At 40.1% G+C, this 21,257-nt stretch overlaps 1 protein-coding gene across 2 annotated transcripts in view; it reads right to left on the bottom strand.

Moving 5' to 3' along the window:
- Positions 1-19,030: 19,030 nt before the first annotated feature.
- LOC120066401 (protein BANP-like) overlaps positions 19,031-21,257 on the bottom strand; it is an 88,273-nt gene continuing 86,046 nt past the window's right edge. For both annotated transcript variants that reach the window (XM_039017746.1, XM_039017747.1), the window contains exon 13: positions 19,031-20,100. In XM_039017746.1, the coding sequence (XP_038873674.1) occupies positions 19,984-20,100 (117 nt within the window). In that variant the 3' untranslated portion in view covers positions 19,031-19,983. The remainder of the gene's footprint in view (positions 20,101-21,257) is intronic.

The following is a 21,257-nucleotide window of genomic DNA, read 5'->3' as shown; positions in this document are numbered from 1 at the left end:
GGACATTTACCTGCCGAGGTGAGAATGGCTGTTCGCTTGGGGAGGCTGTGTCTTCTTGAAGATTTTGAATAACTTCTTAATTTTGCTTCTTGAACATGTTGAAGTGTATCATCTTGTGTTATGTCCAATACAGCTTTTAGCTGTTTCTTTCTTCTGTAATACCCTTTTGAGTTTTCCCGCCACTGTTTTCACTTTTCATGTTGCTTCTGTCAGATCTGGAGTTTTCTTGATTTTACAATTATGCTATCGTTTTTGATATCTGGAAATGGAAAGGAAGCATAACATGAAATGAGCATGTCTCAAAACATATGAAAAATCTTACTGTTATGGAGACGTCATCCCATAGTAGAGACTGAATGGCTTGCTTGCTTACTGACTGACTGTGTGTATCCTATAGAAGAGACAGAATGGCTTAGAAACTGTGTGGACATCCTATAGTATAAACTAAATGGCTTACTGAGTGTGTGTGGTGGATGTGTGCGGGCGCATGTGTAGACTTCCTAACACTGTAGGGTATTGACTTCCTATAGACTATAAATATGCTAATTACTCTTTCTGTAACCTCTCCAACCCCTAACCTCTCTCTCTCCTTCCTTCTGTACTCTTCCAGCAGTTCTGGGTTGGTGTAAACTTTCTCTGAATTTTGTCAGCCTTCGCTAAAGCTTTCTTTTTGCCCCTTGCTGACTGTCTGCAATTAAACAGGACATAAAGCAAAATATCAACATTTAGTAAATAATATTTAAATTAATAGTTAATTATATATATATTTTAAAATAGTCTGTATGATTAAATTCTCATTACCTAAACAAAAGTTCTCTCTACCACAACTGGCCTTAAATTGCAGCGCTAAGTGAGAATGGTGTTGCGGAGGATGAGGAACCTTAGCATGTTTTGCTAACAATAGAGAAGACATGATGACTAAGCAAATTTTTACTCAATGTTCATAATTAGAAATGAAGTATATTTTCATATAATTTTTTTTATCTAACGTTTTCTAAATGTGGAAAACTACCTGTATCGGTAATGATAATCAATACTGTCGTGTACGCAGTCTGACAAGAGAATGTTTAACTTTTAACTGGAGAAATAATATAAAGAGATCTTACCTGGTAGCCATCTTGAAGGTACTAGCAGATGTGTTGCTTCATTCAAAATCAAACTTTCTTTGTGTGTGTAAACAGTCCTTCAAAAATGTTGTGGAGAATAACATCAGTCATGGACACTTAGTTTTTCATTATTATTTTACATGAATATTTAGTACATTTTTCTGTCATGTGAAAATATCTAGTAGAACATCCATTAATTTTTTTCAGAATATTTTCATTTTACTCTGTTTTTAAATTACAACATAACATACATTCAGACAGAGCTGGACGAGTTGCAGTAATGAGAATTTCAGCAGAAAATGCAAAAAACAAAAATAATGAATTCCTATGTTGAAATTACTCTTTGTGCAAGGTAGAGAACAGTATTCTCTTTATTATATTACATGTTTTATGTTTAAAATCATTACTGCCATGGTATTTTAATGGTTTCATGAGAATGACCCACCCAGTTGTATAACTGTATGAGCTGGGTTGTTTGTCCTTGCATTTAATTTGTTTGCTGTCACTTGCTAGCATTTAGCTAGCATCCTCTATGGGAATTCGCTAGAATTTTGTTAGCATTTGTTTAGAGTGCACTCACCGGGCGCTATTTCTATCAGTAATACCATATAGTAGGGCTGCACAATTCATCAAATTCAGATCGAAATTGCGATATTAACGTGTAATGGCCATATCGGAAGAGGCTGCGATTCTCCTTTCTTTGACACTCTGTTAAAACAACAAAAACTAGACTGTGGTACCTTCTCCAGTGAGATCCACTAGACTCCATTCATTCACTCTCTACATGCACAGATGATGCTAACCAATCACAAGCGGGCTCTCGCACTCTGCATGGCATGCACATGCTGGCCAATTACGAGTGTCCCTGCTTAAAGTGCGCAGTTAGATTCTGGTGAGGAAAGAAAGGGCTTCACTTCACCGTAGCTCCATTGTAGGCAGAGTGTGTTTCGGGAAACAGAAGTGCTGCTAGTGCTAATTGATTCAGTGCGAAAGGGCGCATCTTCAGTTGTATGGCAGTATTTAGTCTACAGGCAAACCGATGTCAGTCAACCAAATGCAAGTGTTTTGCAAAAAGTGCCTCAGAGTTGTGGCAACAAGACCCAACACAACAAATGTATTCAATCATTTGAAGACGAACCATCCCTTACTTTACAACGATTGTATGATGAAAAAAAGCACCCGACAGCAGCAAAGCCACTCAACTACTAACATTTAACAGACATTGATTGCCGAGGCGTTTTCAAATGTAACGCCCTACGAAAAAGCATCCCGCAGACACATAAAAATCACTGAGGCTATCACCCATCACATAGCCAAAGACATGGTTCCTATTAATATTAACACAGTCAGCAAAGATGGCTTCAAGAAGATGATAAACAAGCTGGACAGGAGATACAAGATTCCATCTCGCACATATTTCTCCCAAGACGCCATACCATTACTGTATAACAAAATGAAGAGAGAAGTTGTAGCACAGCTGACATGTGGATTATAACGCGGCTATATCAGACCTTTGGTCTAGTAGAACATTTGGTTTAGTGGGTCATTCTCACGAAACTGACATTTGATGAAAAAAACCTAGTGTCATTTATGAAATTTCCTTTTGGATCACTGCGATTAGGACCTTTATCTATTTCGCAATTACTATTGGTTTTTTATCAGATTATGCATTTTACCACCATTTTCATTACAGTCCAAGCAAGTAATAAACAAATCAATTTCAAATTATGTTTTAACACTGCTCCCGTAATGAAAAGGCCTGAGTTAAACATAATTTTAAAAAATTATTTAATTCAGACTCACAATTTCAGCTTTTTAGCCGTTTTGTTAATGAGAAGGCCAAGTGGGTTAAAGGGATTGTTTGAGAATAAGAACCTCATTCTGAAGAAATGAAAGCAAATAAATTAACTTCTACTAATCTTCTAGATCAGTGTTTCCCAAACTCAGTCCTGGGGCCTCCAAGGGGTGCACATTTTGGAGTTTTCCCTAGCACTACACAGATGATTCAAATAATCAACTCATTATTAAGCTTTGATTATTTGAATCAGCTGTGTAGTGCTAGGGCAAACAAACAAACAAACATCCACCCCTTGGGGTTCCCTGGACAGAGTTTGGGAAACTCTGCTCTAGATGATGCAACATTAGTGAATACAACTTTATTTAAAAACTGATTAGAGTTTTCACAGGAACTTCAAAAAGTGTTATGGTAATGAGACATGTCCACAGACACTGTGTGTGTTTGTATATAATAAATATTATAGTTTAATGTAAACTTCAACTAGTATAACATTGTTATGATTTATGGCCAAATTACAGCAACATACTTAAGTGTTTTATTAAAATAAGTTAGGTTTTTATGATGTATAACTGTATAAAATGACCTGAGAATGTAATTTCAGTAATGAGAATTTGGGGTGAATGTACAATAACCTGACAAAAATGTATAATCTATTTAAAATAAAACACTTTGCCAAAAACTACACTACTTAGTCCTCAGAATGATCATTGGTTTTTGCAGATCATGGTTTTGTAACTTAACTTGCTACAGACATGTTTAAAACTGGTTTCATGAGAATCACCCTTGATTTCAGTTAGCAAATGTATTCATTTATATGATCTCATTTTAGAAGTGATGTGCTCTACCCTGACCCTTATTTTTTTTTTTTTATTCACCCAAGTGTTTGAAAATCGCTGGTGAAGCCACAAATAGGAAATAGCATATGTGGACATAATAAACAAGGTGGCAAAAGCAACAGGTAGCCAAGTTGATAATAGATATGTTTTGCAGTTCAAACCCAGAATCAACATTTGGATGTTAAGACTGCATTGCTTATTATAGAAATCCCTTCATATGAAACTGCTGTAGTTTACAGAGCATATCCAACAAAAGTGGGTTCATAACTGCAAGAACAGTACTTGTTTACCAGTTGTTGAGCTAAGAGATGCATTGTGGCTCATAAAAAAGCCTGACCTCATTGTCTTCCAAAACATAATACTTAGGAAACACTATCACTGACAGATACCCCGAATCGGGACAAGCATTCCATTATGTTGAGATCTATTCAACTTTGTACACTATTGACTAAATGTTTAAATATATCTTCAGATGGACAATAACATTCTTGTATACTGTATCATATTGCTGCCAATACAGGGGAAGTCCATTCAGGACTTGAACCCGTGACCCTGCACCTAATAGTCCAACATCTCTTAAGCCAATAACAGGCCAAGACTGGTGAACTTCTTGACTAGGTCGCTGGTGCTGTACTTAGGACAATACATCTAGGATACCTGGAATCCCACCAGATGTTTCCTGTTGGGATTCATACCAGCAAACCTTTGGTTTCTGGCCTGACATTTTTACTTTGTGTCCCACCATTTCAGCTGTCTGGTGAATCACGTCACAATATAAGGATTGAGCAGTGAACAATACACAATCGTACCAAAGAATAAAAAAAAAAAAAAGATGAATTAATAAAACCCTACCGCTTCAAAACATCCAACTTTTTAAAGATGAGTATTGGCTTGTATCGAATTTTAAGGAATTTACTTTAATAGAGGTCGACCGATTAATCGGAGTGGCCGATTCAATCAGGGCCAAATTCAAGTTTTCATAACAATCGGAAATCGGTAATTTTGGGCGCCGATTTTGCTGTTTTTTGGGGGGGGTTTTACACCTTAATTTAACTAGTCAAGTCAATTAAGAACACATTCTTATTTTCAATGACGGCCTAGGAACGGTGGGTTAACTGCCTTGTTCAGGGGCAGAACGACAGATTTTTACCTCGATCAGCTCGGGGATTCAATCTTGCTACCCTTATGGTTAACTAGTCCAACGCTCTAACCACCTGCCTCACGAGGAGCCCGCCTGTTACGCGAATGCAGTAAGAAGCCAAGGTAAGTTGCTAGCTAGCATTAAACTTATCTTATAAAAAAACAATCAATCAATCAATCATAATCACTAGTTATAACTACACATGGTTGATGATATTACTAGTTTATCTAGCGTGTCCTGCGTTGCATATAATCGATGCAGTGCGCATTCGGGAAAAAGGACTGTCGTTGCTCCAATGTGTACCTAACCATAAACATCAATGGCTTTCTTAAAATCAATACACAGAAGTATATATTTTTAAACCTGCATATTTAGCTAAAATAAATCCAGGTTAGCAGGCAATATTAACCAGGTGAAATTGTGTCACTTCTCTTGCGTTCATTGCACGCAGAGTCAGAGTATATGCAACAGTTTGGGCCGCCTGGCTCGTTGCGAACTAATTTGCCAGAATTTGACATAATTATGACATAACATTGAAGGTTGTGCAATGTAACAGGAATATTTAGACTTATGGATGCCACCCGTTAGATAAAATACGGAACGGTTCCGTATTTCACTGAAAGAACAAACGTTTTGTTTTCGAGATGATAGTTTCCGGATTCGACCATATTAATGACCTAAGGCTCGTATTTCTGTGTGTTATTATGTTATAATTAAGTCTATGATTTGATAGAGCAGTCTGAGCGATGGTAGGCACCAGCAGGCTCGTAAGCATTCATTCAAACAGCACTTTCGTGCGTTTTGCCAGCAGCTTTTCGCAATGCTTCAAGAATTGCGCTGTTTATGACTTCAAGCCTATCAACTCCCGAGATTAGGCTGGTGTAACCAATGTGAAATGGCTAGCTAGTTAGCGGGGTGCGCGCTAATAGCGTTTCAAATGTCACTCGCTCTGAGACTTGGAGTAGTTGTTCCCCTTGCTCTGCATGGGTAACGCTGCTTCGAGGGTGGCTGTTTTCGATGTGTTCCTGGTTCGAGCCCAGGTAGGATGGAGGAGAGGGATGGAAGCTATACTGTTACACTGGCAATACTAAAGTGCCTATGACTATTGGATGTTCTTAAAGGTATATGAAATACAAATCGTATAGAGAGAAATAGTCCTATAATTCCTATAATAACTACAACCTAAAACTTCTTACCTGGGAATATTGAAGACTCATGTTAAAAGGAACCACCAGCTTTCATATGTTCTCATGTTCTGAGCAAGGAACTTAAATGTTACCTTTCTTACATGGCACATATTGCACTTTTACTTTCTTCTCCAACACTTTGTTTTTGCATTATTTAAACTAAATTGAACATGTTTCATTATTTATTTGAGGCTAAATTGATTTTATTGATGTATTATATTAAGTTAAAATAAGTGTTCATTCAGTATTGTTGTAATTGTCAATATTACAAATACATTAAAAAAAATATATATATTTTTATTTATTTTTAAATCGGCCGATTAATCGGTATCGGCTTTTTTGTTCCTCGCCGATAAATCGGTATCGGTATCGGCGTTAAAAAATCATAATCGGTCGACCTCTAGACTGTATAATAATGAAATTATTGGTATAAATGGACAAAACATTTCGACCCACCTACACCCCTGCCCGACCCAAAGTATATCTAGGCTATATGCGGTCCCTGAAGGAATGTCAGAAATGGGATTAGAACCTACACCCCCAAGGGAGACTGCAAACTAAACGCATCCTGACCTCCAACTTCCAATTAACCCACGGTAACGGCATCCCACTTCTGCCACCAATGCAGCAAACAATGAAGTACCTTACTGTGATTGTGTGAAATAGGTAGCGTAGAGATGCGGTATTGAGGGCAGATATTCAGGAGGCAGAAGCTTCTGGTGCAAAGGTGTCCATATTAGTTTCAGTGTTCAATAGTGATAGCCGGCGATTAATATTTACAAGACAAACAGGTGAACAATACTTACTGCTGAAGCAAAATAACAAACCTCACTGCCTAAAACAGGCTCACCCTGTAGCTTCCATAGATCTTACAGGTTGGGTTGTGTGTACCTGGCTCAAGCAGCCTCCCCACTTCAATTCTAAAACAGAACTGCATTGCTCTCCAAAACGAGCCCATATATACACCTGAAGTACACTTCCTGGAACATACCAATATGTATGGCAACAACACCAAAATCTGGCTAATACAAATTGTACTGGCTTCCTCATAATTACCCCATTACATACATTCCATCTAAAACAAACCTGACCACTTCCATGTACAGTTTAAAATTGGGCACACGTTAAACAACAATCATTAATTGTTAAGTGAATGGAACTGGCAAATGGCGGCAGCCCAGTAACATATAGCGGTGCGCAAAGGCACGCCCGCTCCTGCCGCACAACTCAAATTACATAGACAAGACACAAGGAGCTCCGACACAACGTGAGAAGTATGAACAAAGGAAAGCATTAACAGAATGAAACAAACAGTTTCTTGCTTGTAAGTGTTACAATGAATCTGTGCACAGAAACCACATTTCACTCTGGTAGGCTTGAGACAGGAAAATAACTGCATTTCTGTGTGGAACCGATTATACGGAAATACCTTTCCATACAAAAATGTTCTTGACGAACTGGGCATGAACTTAAAACAGTAACTTATTGCTAACAAAGAAACTAATGAATAATATAGTCATGTGCGGTATAATGCTTGCTTCTAGGAAGAAATGGCAAAATGCATAAGAGAAATAGGACCTAATGGCAGACTAGACAGTGTGCGAGTTCGTGACGAGTGGGCATAAACTCACATCAAAGATGATTTTTTTTACCATTTTAATTTAAAATAAAAAATAATTGCTATTTTTATATGCACAAGCACCATTCATGACAACCCCACCCTTGATGGCAGAGAAAATGTTGCAAATTTAAAGCTTATTTCCTGCAACTCTACATTTTGCCATGGGATGGAGACTTTTTTTTGCAATTTTAAAGCTAATTTCATGCAATTCCACACATTTTTGCCATTTCTAATGTGTGTTCATGTGATATTTGGGTGACTTAAACATTACAACAAAATCAATGGGCTAAAAAAACATTAGCTGACCTGGGCTAGTTGATCTGGACATTTGACTTGTTATTAATAGCTAGTAACTTATTTTTATAGTCATTTTTTGCAAATTTTCTTCAAATCTGAAAACATTGAAGACACGCCCATTTTCTGAATTGCATTATGGGCCCTAAAAGTATGGAAATAGTGTCCTCTGCGTGTTTACTCATATTTTGGCAATAACTATATCCATACTATACACTCAATTCACCTCACAAATAGTACGGTTAGTACGAGTATTCGAACAAAGCTATGGTTTCCATGTATTTGATGCCTATCTATTCCAGCTATTATTATGCGCTGTCCTAGTCCTCAGCAGTTTCCACAGGTATGCACAGAACGCACTGCCTCTGCAACGCAATGCTGCAAGGCAAACGCAGAGTTCCATTGGAAATGAATGTACTTCTGGTGTACCAAAATGCGAGGCGTTAGCTAAAATTATCCCCGAAGCGACTACAACATATCTAGCTGTACAACCAGACCTGCCCTGATGACAGTCTTGGTTTCCACTAATGCCTCCGCAAGAATTGGCTCAAAATATCGTTTAAAAATCATACGAACTAGCCTACTGCACCAATGTAAACGCAATAAACGAAATGTCACCGTGAACTGTGTATTTAAGAAGTAACTATTTTTTCAATTTGACAAGTTACGAGCTGGTTACCGACAACCTGTTAAAAGTTGTTTCATTCTCAAGTCATCACTTCCTAAAGTTCAAGTTGAGGAAAATGCTGTGGTCTCCAACACCGGCTCGGGAAAAGACAGGACGCAAACAATGTCGTTTTCAGAGGTTAAACTCACCTACGAATTCCAAATGTAAGATGTCCAGGCTGCAATATGAGCTGTCATTTATCTTCCGTCAGAACTGTAAACGACACTTTTCTTGTCTCTGCTAAAGCCTGCAGCGCATCCTTCCTGCTCGAGCCCCAGCGAGCGGAGGTTGCCTCCCACAACCAAAGAATTTGTATAACTAACACAGGATGGACCACAGCCTGTTGTTTCCAATGGGAGCAAATTAATCATAGTGGGAAGAACAAGCAAGGAAGTAGGCAGAGCCAAACAAGAGCTAACAAGAGCCTATTGGCGCGTTCTAGCATATGCTTGCATATTCCATTAGGGAACGCCTACTCTGAAGTGCGCGTGTGTATTAACTGAAATCGCACTTGCACTCCTTGTGAACCACACATTTTTTTGTTTGTTAACTTTGGCAAACGATAAAGTCTACGAAACTTAGTCCACTATGTTCGTAACAGATTCCAGTTTTGGAAACAGAAAACTGTATTGAGATCAAATGTTTCATCGATGAGAAAATTAGCAGAATGTCGGCCAAAATCTATCAATTCAATCTCAATTTAAGGGTCTTTATTGGGATGGGAAACATATTTTTACATTGCCAAAGCAAGTTAAATATATAATTAACAAAAGTGAAAAAAATAAAATAAAATCAACAGTAAACATTACTAGACAATCTGGACCCTCTTTCTAAAATTATCCGCCGCCATTGTTGCAACCCCTATTACCAGTCTGTTCAACCTCTCTTTCGTATCGTCCGAGATCCCTAAAGATTGGAAAGCTGCCGCTGTCATCCCCCTCGTCAAAGGGGGTGACACTCTAGACCCAAATTGTTATAGACCTATATCCATCCTGCCCTGCCTTTCTAAAGTCTTCGAAAGCCAAGTTAATAAACAGATCACTGACCATTTCGATTCCCACGTACCTTCTCCGCTGTGCAATCTGGTTTCCGAGCTGGTCACGGGTGCACCTCAGCTACACTCAAGGTACTAAACGATATCATAACCGCCATCGATAAAAGACAGTACTGTGCAGCTGTCTTCATCGATCTAGCCAAGGCTTTCGACTCTGTCAATCACCATATTCTTATCGCCAGACTCAATAGCCTTGGTTTCTCAAATGACTGCCTCGCCTGGTTCACCAACTACTTCGCAGACAGAGTTCAGTGTGTCAAATCGGAGGGCCCGCTGTCCGGACCTCTGGCAGTCTCTATGGGAGTGCCACAGGGTTCAATTCTCAGGCCGACTCTTTTCACTGTATATATCAACGATGTCGCTCTTGCTGCGGGTGATTCCCTGATCCACCTCTACACAGACGACATCATTCTGTATACATCTGGCCCTTCTTTGGACACTGTGTTAACTAAACTCCAGACGAGCTTCAACGCCATACAACACTCCTTCCGTGGCCTCCAACTGCTCTTAAACGCTAGTAAAACCAAATGCCTGCTTTTCAACCGTTCGCTGCCCGCACCCTGCCCGCACCTGATCTAGAATATGTGGACAACTACAAATACCTAGGTGTCTGGCTAGACTGTAAACTCTCCTTCCAGACTCATATTAAACATCTCCAATCCAAAATCAAATCTAGAATCGGCTTTCTATTTCGCAACAAAGCGTCCTTCACTCATGCCGCCAAACATACCCTAGTAAAACTGACTCTCCTACCGATCCTCGACTTCGGCGATGTCATTTACAAAATAGCCTCCAACACTCTACTCAGCAAATTGGATGCAGTCTATCACAGTGCCATCCGTTTTGTTACCTAAGCCCCTTATACCACCCACCACTGCGACCTGTATGCTCTAGTCGCCTGGCCCTCGCTACATATTCGTCGCCAGACCCACTGGCTCCAGGTCATCTATAAGTCTATGCTAGGTAAAGCTCCGCCTTATCTCAGCTCACTGGTCACGATAACAACACCCACCCGTAGCACGCGCTCCAGCAGGTATATCTCACTGGTCATCCCCAAAGCCAACACCTGTTTTGGCTGCCTTTCCTTCCAGTTCTCTGCTGCCAGTGACTGAACCGAATTGCAAATATTGCTGAAGCTGGAGACTTATATTTCCCTCACTAACTTTAAACATCTGCTATCTGAGCAGCTAACCGATCGCTGCAGATGTACATAGTCCATCTGTAAATAGCCCACCCAATCTACCTACCTCATCCCCATATTGTTTTTATTTACTTTTCTGCTGTTTTGCACACCAGTATCTCTACTTGCACATCATCATCTGCTCATCTATCACTCCAGTGTTAATCTGCTAAATTGTAATTACTTTGCTACTATGGCCTATTTATTGCCTTACCTCCTCACGCCATTTGCAGCCACTATATATAGACTTTCTTTATTTCTATTGTGTTATTGACTGTACGCTTGTTTATTCCATGTGTAACTCTGTGTTGTTGTTTGTGTCGCACTGCATTGCTTTATCTTGGCCAGGTCGCAATTGTAAATTACAACTTGTTCTCAACTAGCTCACCTGGTTAAATAAAGGTGAAAAAAATAAACACTCACAAAAGTTCCAAAAGAATAAAGACATTTCAATCATGATATTATGTCTATATACAGTGTTGTAATGATGTGCAAATAGTTAAAGTACAAAAGGAAAATAAATAAACATAAATATAGTTTGTATTTACAATGGTGTTTGTTCTTCACTGGTTGCCATTTTATTGTGGCAACAGGTCACAAATCTTGCTGCTGTGATTGCACACTGTGGTATTTCACCCAATAGATATGGGAGTTTATCAAATTGTATTAGTTTTTTTTATTCTTTGTGGGTCTGTGTAATCTGAGGGAAATATGTGTCTCTAATATGGTCATACATTCGTCAGGAGGTTAGGAAGTGCAGCTCAGTTTCCACCTCATTTTCTGGGCAGTGTGCACATAGCCTGTCTTCTCTTGAGAGCCAGGTCTGCCTTAATCAGCCTTTCTCAATAGCAAGGCTATGCTCACTGAGTCGGTACATAGTCAAAGATTTCTTTAATTTTGGGTCAGTCACAGTGGTCAAGTATTCTGCCACTATGTACTCTCTGTTTAGTGCCAAATAGCATTCTAGTTTGCTCTGTTTTTTTGTAAATTCTTTCCAATGTGTCAAGTAATTATCTTTTTGTTATCTCATGATTTGGTTGGGTCTAATTGCATTGCTATCCTGAGGCACCAGGATTTATATATATGTACACTACCGTCCAAAAGTTTGGGGTCACTTAGAAATGTCCTTGTTTTGAAAGAAAAGCACATTTTTTGTCCATTAAAATAACATCAAATTGATCAGAAATACAGTGTAGACATTCCTAATGTCTAGCTGACTATTGCAGCTGGAAACGGCTGATTTTCTATGGAATACCTACATAGGCGTACAGAGGCCCATTATCAGCAACCATCACTCCTGTGTTCCAATGGCACATTGTGTTAGCTAATCCAAGTTTATCATTTTAAAAGGCTAATTGATCATTAGAAAACCCTTTTGCAATTATGTTAGCACAGCTGAAAACTGTTGTTCTAATTAAAGAAGCAATAAAACTGGCCATCTTTAGACTAGTTGAGTATCTGGAGCATCAGCATTTGTGGGTTCGAGTACAGGCTCAAAATGGCCAGAAACAAAGATCTTTCTTCTGAAACTCATCAGTCTTTTCTTGTTCTGAGAAATGACGGCTATTCCATGCGAGAAATTGCCAACAAACTGAAGATCTTGTACTGTACAACGCTACTGTACTACTCCGTTCACAGAACAGCGCAAACTGGCTCTAACCGGAATAGAAAGAGGAGTGGGAAGCCCCGGTACACAACTGAGAAAGAGAACAAGTACATTAGTGTCTAGTTTGAGAAACGGACACCTCGCAAGTCCTCAACTGGCAGCTTCATTAAATAATACCCGCAAAACACCAGTCTCAACGTCAACAGTGAAGAGGTGACTCCGGGATGCTGGCCTTCTAGGCAGATTCCTCTGTCCAGTGTCCGTATTCTTTTGCCCATCTTAATTTTTTATTTTTTATTGGGCAGTCTGAGAGATGGCTTTTTTTTGCAACTCTACCTAGAAGGCCAGCATCCCAGAGTTGCCTCTTCACTGTTGGCGTTGAGATAGTAATTTACAACATTAACAATGTCTACTGTACACTGTATTTCCAATCAATTTGATGTTATTTTTATAGACAATTTTTTATTTATTTTCCAAAACAAGGAAATTTCAAGGTGACCTCAAACTTTTGAACGGTAGTGTATATATATGTTTTACCTTTATTTAACTAGACAAGTCAGTTAAGAACAAATTGTTATTTTACAATGACGGCCTACCCCGGCCAAACCCTCGCCTAACCCGGACGATGCTGGGCCAATTGTGCGCCACCCTATGGGACTCCCGATCACAGCCCGGGATCAAACCAGGGTCTGTAGTGACGCCTCTAGCACTGAGATGCAGCATGGTCTGTTTGGGTTTGTGAACAGAACCCCAGGACCAGCTTGCTTATGGGGCTCTTCTTCAGGTTCATTTCTCTGTAGGTGATGGCTTTGTTATGGAAGGTTCGGGAATCGCTTCCTTTTAGGTGTTTGTAGAATTTAACCTATCTTTTCTGGATTTTGATAATTAGTGGGTATCGGCCTAATTCTGCTCTACGTGCATTATTTGGTGTTTTACGTTGTACACAGAGGACATTTTTGCAGAATTCTGCATGCAGAGTCTCAATTTGGTGTTTGTACCATTTTGTGAATTTTTGGTTGGTGAGCGGACCCCAGACCTCACAACCATAAAGGGCAATGGGTTCTATAACTGATTAAAGTATTTTTTGCCAGATCCTAATTGGTATGTCGAATTTGATGCTTCTTTTGATGGTATAGAAGGCCCTTCTTGAATTGTCTCTCAGATCGTTCACAGCTTTGTGGAAGTTACCTGTGGCGCTGATGTTCAGGCCAAGGTATGTATAGTTTTTTGTGTGCTCTAGGGCAACGGTGTCTAGATGGAATTTGTATTCGTGGTCCTGGCAACTGGACCTTTTTTGGAACACCATTATTTTTTGTCTTACTGAGATTTACTCAGCGCCCAGGTCTAACAGAATCTGTGCAGAAGATCTAGGTGCTGCTGTAGGCCCTCCTTGGTTGGGGACAGAACCTCCATCTCTCTCCATCTTCTCCCACTGCCAGCCACTGGGCTTCCTCTCACCGCCATATTTGGTATTGAGTGGAAACGCCAACCGGATGCTTCACATTTATATACACATCCGGTGAAACACCTGTCTCATTGTTCTATCTGTGGCTAAACTACAGCTGGTATACAGGAGAACGGTCCTTGCTATCCGGAATCATTGGGATGTCCCTAGCCCCATTGAAGTTGAAATGTAAAAGAGTTAAGGTTAGGTAAGGGTTACTGATGGACTTCCTTGTAATTTGAGTCATATATTCTTATAGGGCCTAGTCTATCACAAATATTTTTTTAGCGGGCTAGATACCAAACTAGACTATGTGCGTCCGCATCTCACTCATCACTGCATGTTTAGGCTACTCCGCCCAATCCAGGTGTGAAAATAAGGCATTTTGAACAGATCTTGCCTCAGAGGATGCAATGTCAAAATATAAAGTAAAACACGTTGAGATTTTCTGACAAAAAATCTCCCTAAAAACAATTGTCACAACAGGCATTTTCCTTCATATGAAACATTGCATAAATTGTGCCTAATGTAACAAATTAAGCACACTATCAGACTTATTCAAACATTTCATTCAATATGGGATAGTTTACACAAAATTACATATTGGTTTTCTTACCCTATAAGCAGTTTATGGACAAGGTACAGCAATCCATGCTTTGGTTTAGTTTCCATTGCACTGATTCCAAAATGCTTTTTAAAAAATCCCATTAAAGTCATGGTACCGATATTAGCATTTTTCACACATCATGTTCAAATCATCTATAAGTGACTTTGTTAAGCTTCACAATACATTTCAGATACTTTTTTGGATGATTTTTGATGCGCGGTCCTCTCAAATATGTTTTGCTCTCCCCTGTGTCTTCCCACTGGGCACAAACTGGTTAAATCAAAATTGTTTCAACTTAATTTGTCAGCTTATTTTGACGTGCTCTCTACATAGAAAATACATTGGATTTGTTGTTTTGAGGGTGAAATTTCAACCACAGGATTTTATCATCATGATAACCAAATTTCAACATATACAAACCTTGTATAAAATATGTTGAATGTGTACCTCAGATTTTCAACTTTATATCGACTATCAGAAAAGGAAAAAATCAGCTGGGCAGTACCTCCGAGAATTGATCTATCTACAGCAACCCTCTGGTCTCCCATCCAAGATTTTAACCAAGCCCAGGCCTGCTTAGCTATGACGTTTGTCACTGCCTATTACCACATGCTATTGTGAGAATGATTGTTGTAGAGTCTCCACTTAAATACTAAATAGATTTGCTATCAAAGTTATTCCAAGGGGTAGGTTTAATAGAACACTATAGTTTGATTTAGTCCTATTTCTTTACTAAAATGTTTGGTTGAGATGGAGACGTGAATCCAACATATCAATTATTCATTTGTTGACAAATGGAATTAAAGTCAGTGGCACAGATGGAACTATTCAAGCAGAACATAAATCTCCCACAAATGTTGATATTTGGTTTCATGTCTCCAACTCAACCAAAAATAAAAGTTGGGAATGGGAATGAAGCCAGTTGCTCAGATGGAACTATCCAAGCAGTAGATACATCTCTTTTAAATGTTGATAGTTGGTTGCATTGTCAACCAAACACAATTCAATATTACAGTAAATAGCCTTCACTTTAGGCTATCTTACAAACTAATGTAACACATCCATGGCCACATTTTTAGGTTATTGTAACTATACATTTCTTGTAATATTATCATATAAAGCATTCATGTTCAAGATAGCCTGCGTAGGTCCTGTATAGATCTTCACAGTTGCGGTAATAATCTGTGCGGAATCTCAAACGACGAAATTAGATACCTGATGGGTTAGACAATACTCTTCTCATCAATTATCTTTAAAAAAATATACTCAAACTGGAAATCAGCCAATCCTCCGCCATTCACAGAATTGAAAGGTCAAATGCTTTATTATCAAAAAATGTCAAGAGCGTGGGCGACGGAGAGAAACAAAATTGTGCAGGCTGAGGCCATGTGGCAAAAAGTGATAATGGCGCTGGAGTTAGGGGTGGAGACTAGTGGGTCTGGGCAGGTGTGATAAAAAATAAATAATCTTGAATGGCATTAATCACTTGCACCATGTATTTTTTTATGTAATCTCAACTGCAATCCAGCTCATTCGGTTCTGCTATTAGATGAAGCAGTGATACCACATTAATCTGTTGTATAAATAAACAAAATATCTGGCATTGTATTCCCATTTAAACTTTGCTGTGCTTTTAAATGGTTGAAAGACATTTGGGTGAAAACTAAACCAAAAATCTGTCAATGTTTTTCCATTTAAATGGTTGTAAGCATAGTGATAACACATTGGAAATTCAACACATTTTTGACTGTCTTTTTGCGTGGGTGAATATAGGTTGTAATCTCTGATCACCGTCTCAACCAAATATTACCAAGTTATCCACGTTGAAAATACGCCGTGTGCCCAGTGGGTTTGGCCTGGCTTACTCAAATACTCAATATGCATATGTCCTTCACTTCACTGATGCAACACAATTGAATAGGTGTAAGCAATGGTTTAACTTTAATCACAGTTTTCACCCATCATGTTATATTGGCAATTACTTCAAGGGAAATAGAATTTATAGGAAAGAGAATTTAACACACTTGACTACTCCCATTAGAACGCCAGGTTTCTTGATAGTTAACCTGCAGCTGGTACGTCTTATTGCCGCAGTGCAGTCCTGTTGTTGGTCTTCACTCTCCAGCCTGCAGTCATTTGGATTAATAATGGAAGCTGGAGTTCCTCAGACTCGCAATGATCTCTATTTCTGGATGATCAATGTACTGGTCATGTACCTGGACAACTCCACACAACATATGACATCTCCAGGCACTCAATCACCCAATTCTCTAATTAAACCAGCGTAAACACAAACACCATAAACACTCACATTTACTCATTCTCTAGTCAACATACAAACAATATCTCTCAACCCTTAGCCAGCCACAAATCCCCTTACACAAGACATTCATTCTACAGGTATACAGTATTTCAGAGCCTGGGAGATGTAAAAGGGGTGGTGAGGAAATGTGTTAGCCATAAACAGTGACTCCTCTGCCCTGGTGTTTCCGCTGAGTGTGAGCCAGCGTCAGAGACATCCTGGCTCGGGGGAGATTTGTTTTTACAAGATTATAACAAGTGCTGATTTATTTCCCTGGAAACCCTTTATGTTTGGCTTTTATTTTATTTTTTATTTCAGTTGAAACTATGTTCTCCGCATTTTACGTATCTCAGGATAACCTTTATCCTTATTGTAAACCTTCACTAGGGGGGAGATTTCTAAGGCATGGAAGTGGATAGTTCCCTGGTAGCCTGGTCCCAGAATGTGCTAAGCACATACCGATCTACGATCAGGGTGGATGGGCCTGCCATCAAAATAACATGGGAACATGTAGGTAGGTATTGAGAGAAGGGAGTCATTTCACCCTCTCTATTATTCTGGTCTCTGCCCATCTCTCCCTCCTTTAAACTCAGCCACCCCATCCCTCCATCATTCATCGCTGTTTTCCAGCAGATTACTGTGGCGGCGCCCAGAAGGCCCATGTCGTTGCCGTGACAATCGCTTCAGTCCCCTGGCCAGGGCCCAGGGTTATAAAAAGTGAAGGGTCCAAGCCGTTACATCCAAGGCTGTTTCCTCAGCTTCAAGAAAGAGGACGGCCAAGTCCCCCTTGGATTCAGAGGGATGGAGGAAGGGGGGAAGAGCAGACCAGGGGGAGGCTGGGGCTGTCCATGCCAAGACTTACTGCTCCACAGTGTCAAATAATGTGAGAGTCAGAGTTAGAAAGAGGAAAAAGAGTGAGACAAAAAGAGAAACCAAGTGGGATTGAAAACAGAGAAGAGGCAGAGTGGAAGCAGACAGACACAGAGAAAATAAAAGGAAACAGTGGAGAGATGTTTTTTATCAAGTTCTGCTCTCCGAGTACGACTGGTTCTTGCTGTCGCTCCAAAATACACCATTACATCACACTGTGCGTGGGAAATCTCCCTGAAGCACAAAAATGTTTCCCGAAGAGCTCCATTTATCTCCTCTTAGATATTCATCACTGGAACAGAATTGTTCCTTACACATAAATGTTGTATGCATGCACACTCAGAGAAAGTGAATGCTTTGAAGGTAGGAAATTAGTGAATACATTATCAGTAGAATTAATCTATTTGAGCTGACAAAGTGTGGAAACTTACATCAGATAACATAAGCTATCCAGTAATGTTACTCCACTGAATGTGTACATTTTAGTAATTTAGTGCACTCTTATCCAGAGAGACATACAGGAGCAATTAAGGGCACAACAGATTTTTCACCTAGTCGGCTCGGGAATTCGAACCAGCGACCTTTTACTAACTGTCCCGACGCTCTACCAGTAGGCTACCTGCCGCCCCAGGTATATTCCACCCTGAGCATGTCTAACCTTTATCAGTGTATCATGGTTCTTTGTAGCGTTACAACACATAGATACTGTTTGTTTACCTGCATTGCACTAGATGGTAGACAGATCAACACGAGCATCAGCCATGTGCAGTAGATCACCTGCTGAGTGTCGACAAACACTGGCCATTCAAAATGTAGAATTGTTAGGTAATTCATAGAAAATAATGGCTGATGTTCTGTGGTCAGAGGCGATAGGACGGCTACTCGCTTGCACACAGCCGTCATTTGTGATGGTTCGTCTTCCCTCTTAGAGAGGATAGGCCTTTTGAGCACATTGAACACTGTTAAAACAGTATTGCACAACATTATCGAACTCAATCGCAAATTGAAATGGCATAACACAGACTAGCTCTAAAATAGCACAGCAATAGCATACCATCACACACCATAGATCCAAACACCCAAGTGCGTTACATAACACTCTTACGAAAAAACCCACATGAATTTCACGTGATCACATGTGAAGCTAATGTAATAACATGTTACCCCTTACTCTCTCAACATCTCCACAGAAGGATATTTCTGTACTAGAGGATTCAAAAATACATGTCAAAGTCAACATCTTGAACATTTTGGAGCATATTCTGGAGTTTGTCGACCACTGTCTATGGAGAGGAGATGAAAATACCATTGAAATGCAAGAGCAAAACACACATTTGTGGCAACCACAAAACATTTTATTCACACGAATGTATCCTTCACAGAAATATAGCAGGAAAAACAAAAATTCTGGCTACCCTACATGTAACTCATTGTCATGTATTATCATGAACATCATCTTTGCTATTTCGTGGCTGTCTACCTCCAACCAAAGCTCCGCAAACATTTAGACGTGGTACAATTATGTACATGGAACAAACAAACAAAGCTATGTGGGTTAACCAATATGAAAAAAAAGCAAGGAAAAAATGGCGAAGAAAGTAAGGGTCCATCCCAGAAATGATGTACAAACAGAGAGAAAGAAAAAGCAACCATTAGTAAGTACCGTTAGGCTTCTATTACTTTCCACAGCAGTCCAGCATGACACGATTGCAGGATGCTAGAGAGGAGAACAGTACAGTATTGGTTGTGTGAAGTACGGGTCCAGGGGGTTAGCCTAGCCTACTGTAACCCCTCAAGAGAGGGATATTGAGCCAAGTGGCTTAACTTCTAATAGCTCCATGCTTTTCCAGAGTTAATGTAAACATTTCACGCTGATGCTGAGGTGATGGTCTGCCTGAGCAGCATCCTTTATGGGTAGGGTTTAATCCCTTGCACTGTGCCCAGGCCTTCTGGTCCTCTTCTGATGATGACAATGTGAGTTAACTAGTTCTTGATAGAAGCTATGAAAGCCTGTGTGCTCTATGGACATTTCCATACTGTTGGTTGACAATGAACGAGTGGTTGCTGGACCAAGTCAATAGAAAATAACAAAACCACTTCTCTTGATCTCTTCTGTTGTTCTTTTGACATTTTCTAACTTTCTCTTATTTATTTAATTGTATATTTAAGGGTCTGTCTATGGACCACCCCCACTTCTCCATCCCTTCCACCTACACCTCTGTAACTCTGTCGTAGGGTGCTGGCCATCTCTCTCTCTGTCTCGAGGCCCCTTATGTCCCCACAGAGGTGACGATCTGCACCACCTCCCCGTTCTCCCCCGCTGGCAGATGGAGAGATCCCTCCTTCACCTCCATCTCACCCTGCATTGCTGGGGCCAGCTCCGCCGCCTGGGAGGGGAAAGGGGGATTGAGGGGATGATTGGGGAAGAAACAAGGGAGGAAGAGGAGTAGGAGAAATGCAGGAGTGGATGTGGGGAAAGAGACGGGAGGGGATGAAAGGGAGAGTGAGAAAGGTAGGAAGTCAGAGAAGAGAGAGTCAGTGGAGGAGAGCGGAGGAAGCGGAGAGGGGTGAGAGGGAAGATGGAGAGAGAAGAAAAATAGAGGGAGAAAGAGAGAAGAGAGACAATTATAAATAAAAAGCAGACATGTTATCTCCTGGGCCAACGTCAGATCAGAGAGGCATAGAGATGTGGAATGGGTAACCCCCAGTAAAAGATGAGAATAGTCAAGGATGAGTCACTGTGCTAGGAGAGAAAGAGGACAGCAGTCTGGTCTGGTGAGTCATTCCTTCCAAGCCGAGATGCCAAAGTTCTCCCCAACAGCACACCTGAATCTTTTAATCCTCCACTCAAAACAGCACAGCGTGTCCTCACACAGGCTAGTGCGCACAGGTGAAGTGTCTGGTGCACCAGACTAGCCAACACAAGACAAAGGTGAGTGGATACCATCTGGTGTCTGATCTGGACAACAGTACTCTATCCACACTGAAGTGGTTTCACTAGATTAAAACAAACTCTCTTGACATCGACATTAGTAACAGCCATGAAATTGTCCCTGCAACAGAAACATCTAGCTTCATCATCCAACCAAACACACCTAATAAGTTTTAACATATCACACAAACAGGATCGTATTCATTAGATCACACCATAGCAGTTTTTTCAACTGAAAACGAAAACAAGTGGTTGTCATTGAGCAAGTACAGGTAGTACCTCGTTTCAGTCAGCTTTCTACCATTTGGTGCATAATGAATACGACCCAGGTGTCCAACGAAAACCTTTCCTATTCCTCTCTCCATATGATGGCCAATTGTTTTTCATCTGGCATATAACAGATGCCTCTGGCCCTGTATGAGAATCCCGCCCGGGACCAGACCCTGTTGGGTTGTAGTAAGGCCAGCCATAGACTTGACCCGTGTCTGAACCATCACAAGGCTAATGTCAGAAATGTTAAACACCGATCTGTCAAGAGGCGCCGCCAAACCAGGGCAAACAACAGACCTTCCTATTCTGAACTATTATCATATTTGAGTCCGTTTTTTTACT

This window comes from Salvelinus namaycush, chromosome 21 (genome assembly GCF_016432855.1).
Source record: "Salvelinus namaycush isolate Seneca chromosome 21, SaNama_1.0, whole genome shotgun sequence".
Classification (NCBI taxonomy): Eukaryota; Metazoa; Chordata; class Actinopteri; order Salmoniformes; family Salmonidae; genus Salvelinus; species Salvelinus namaycush.
Note: the sequence above shows the minus strand (reverse complement) of the source record. Positions and strands in the feature narration are given on the sequence as shown.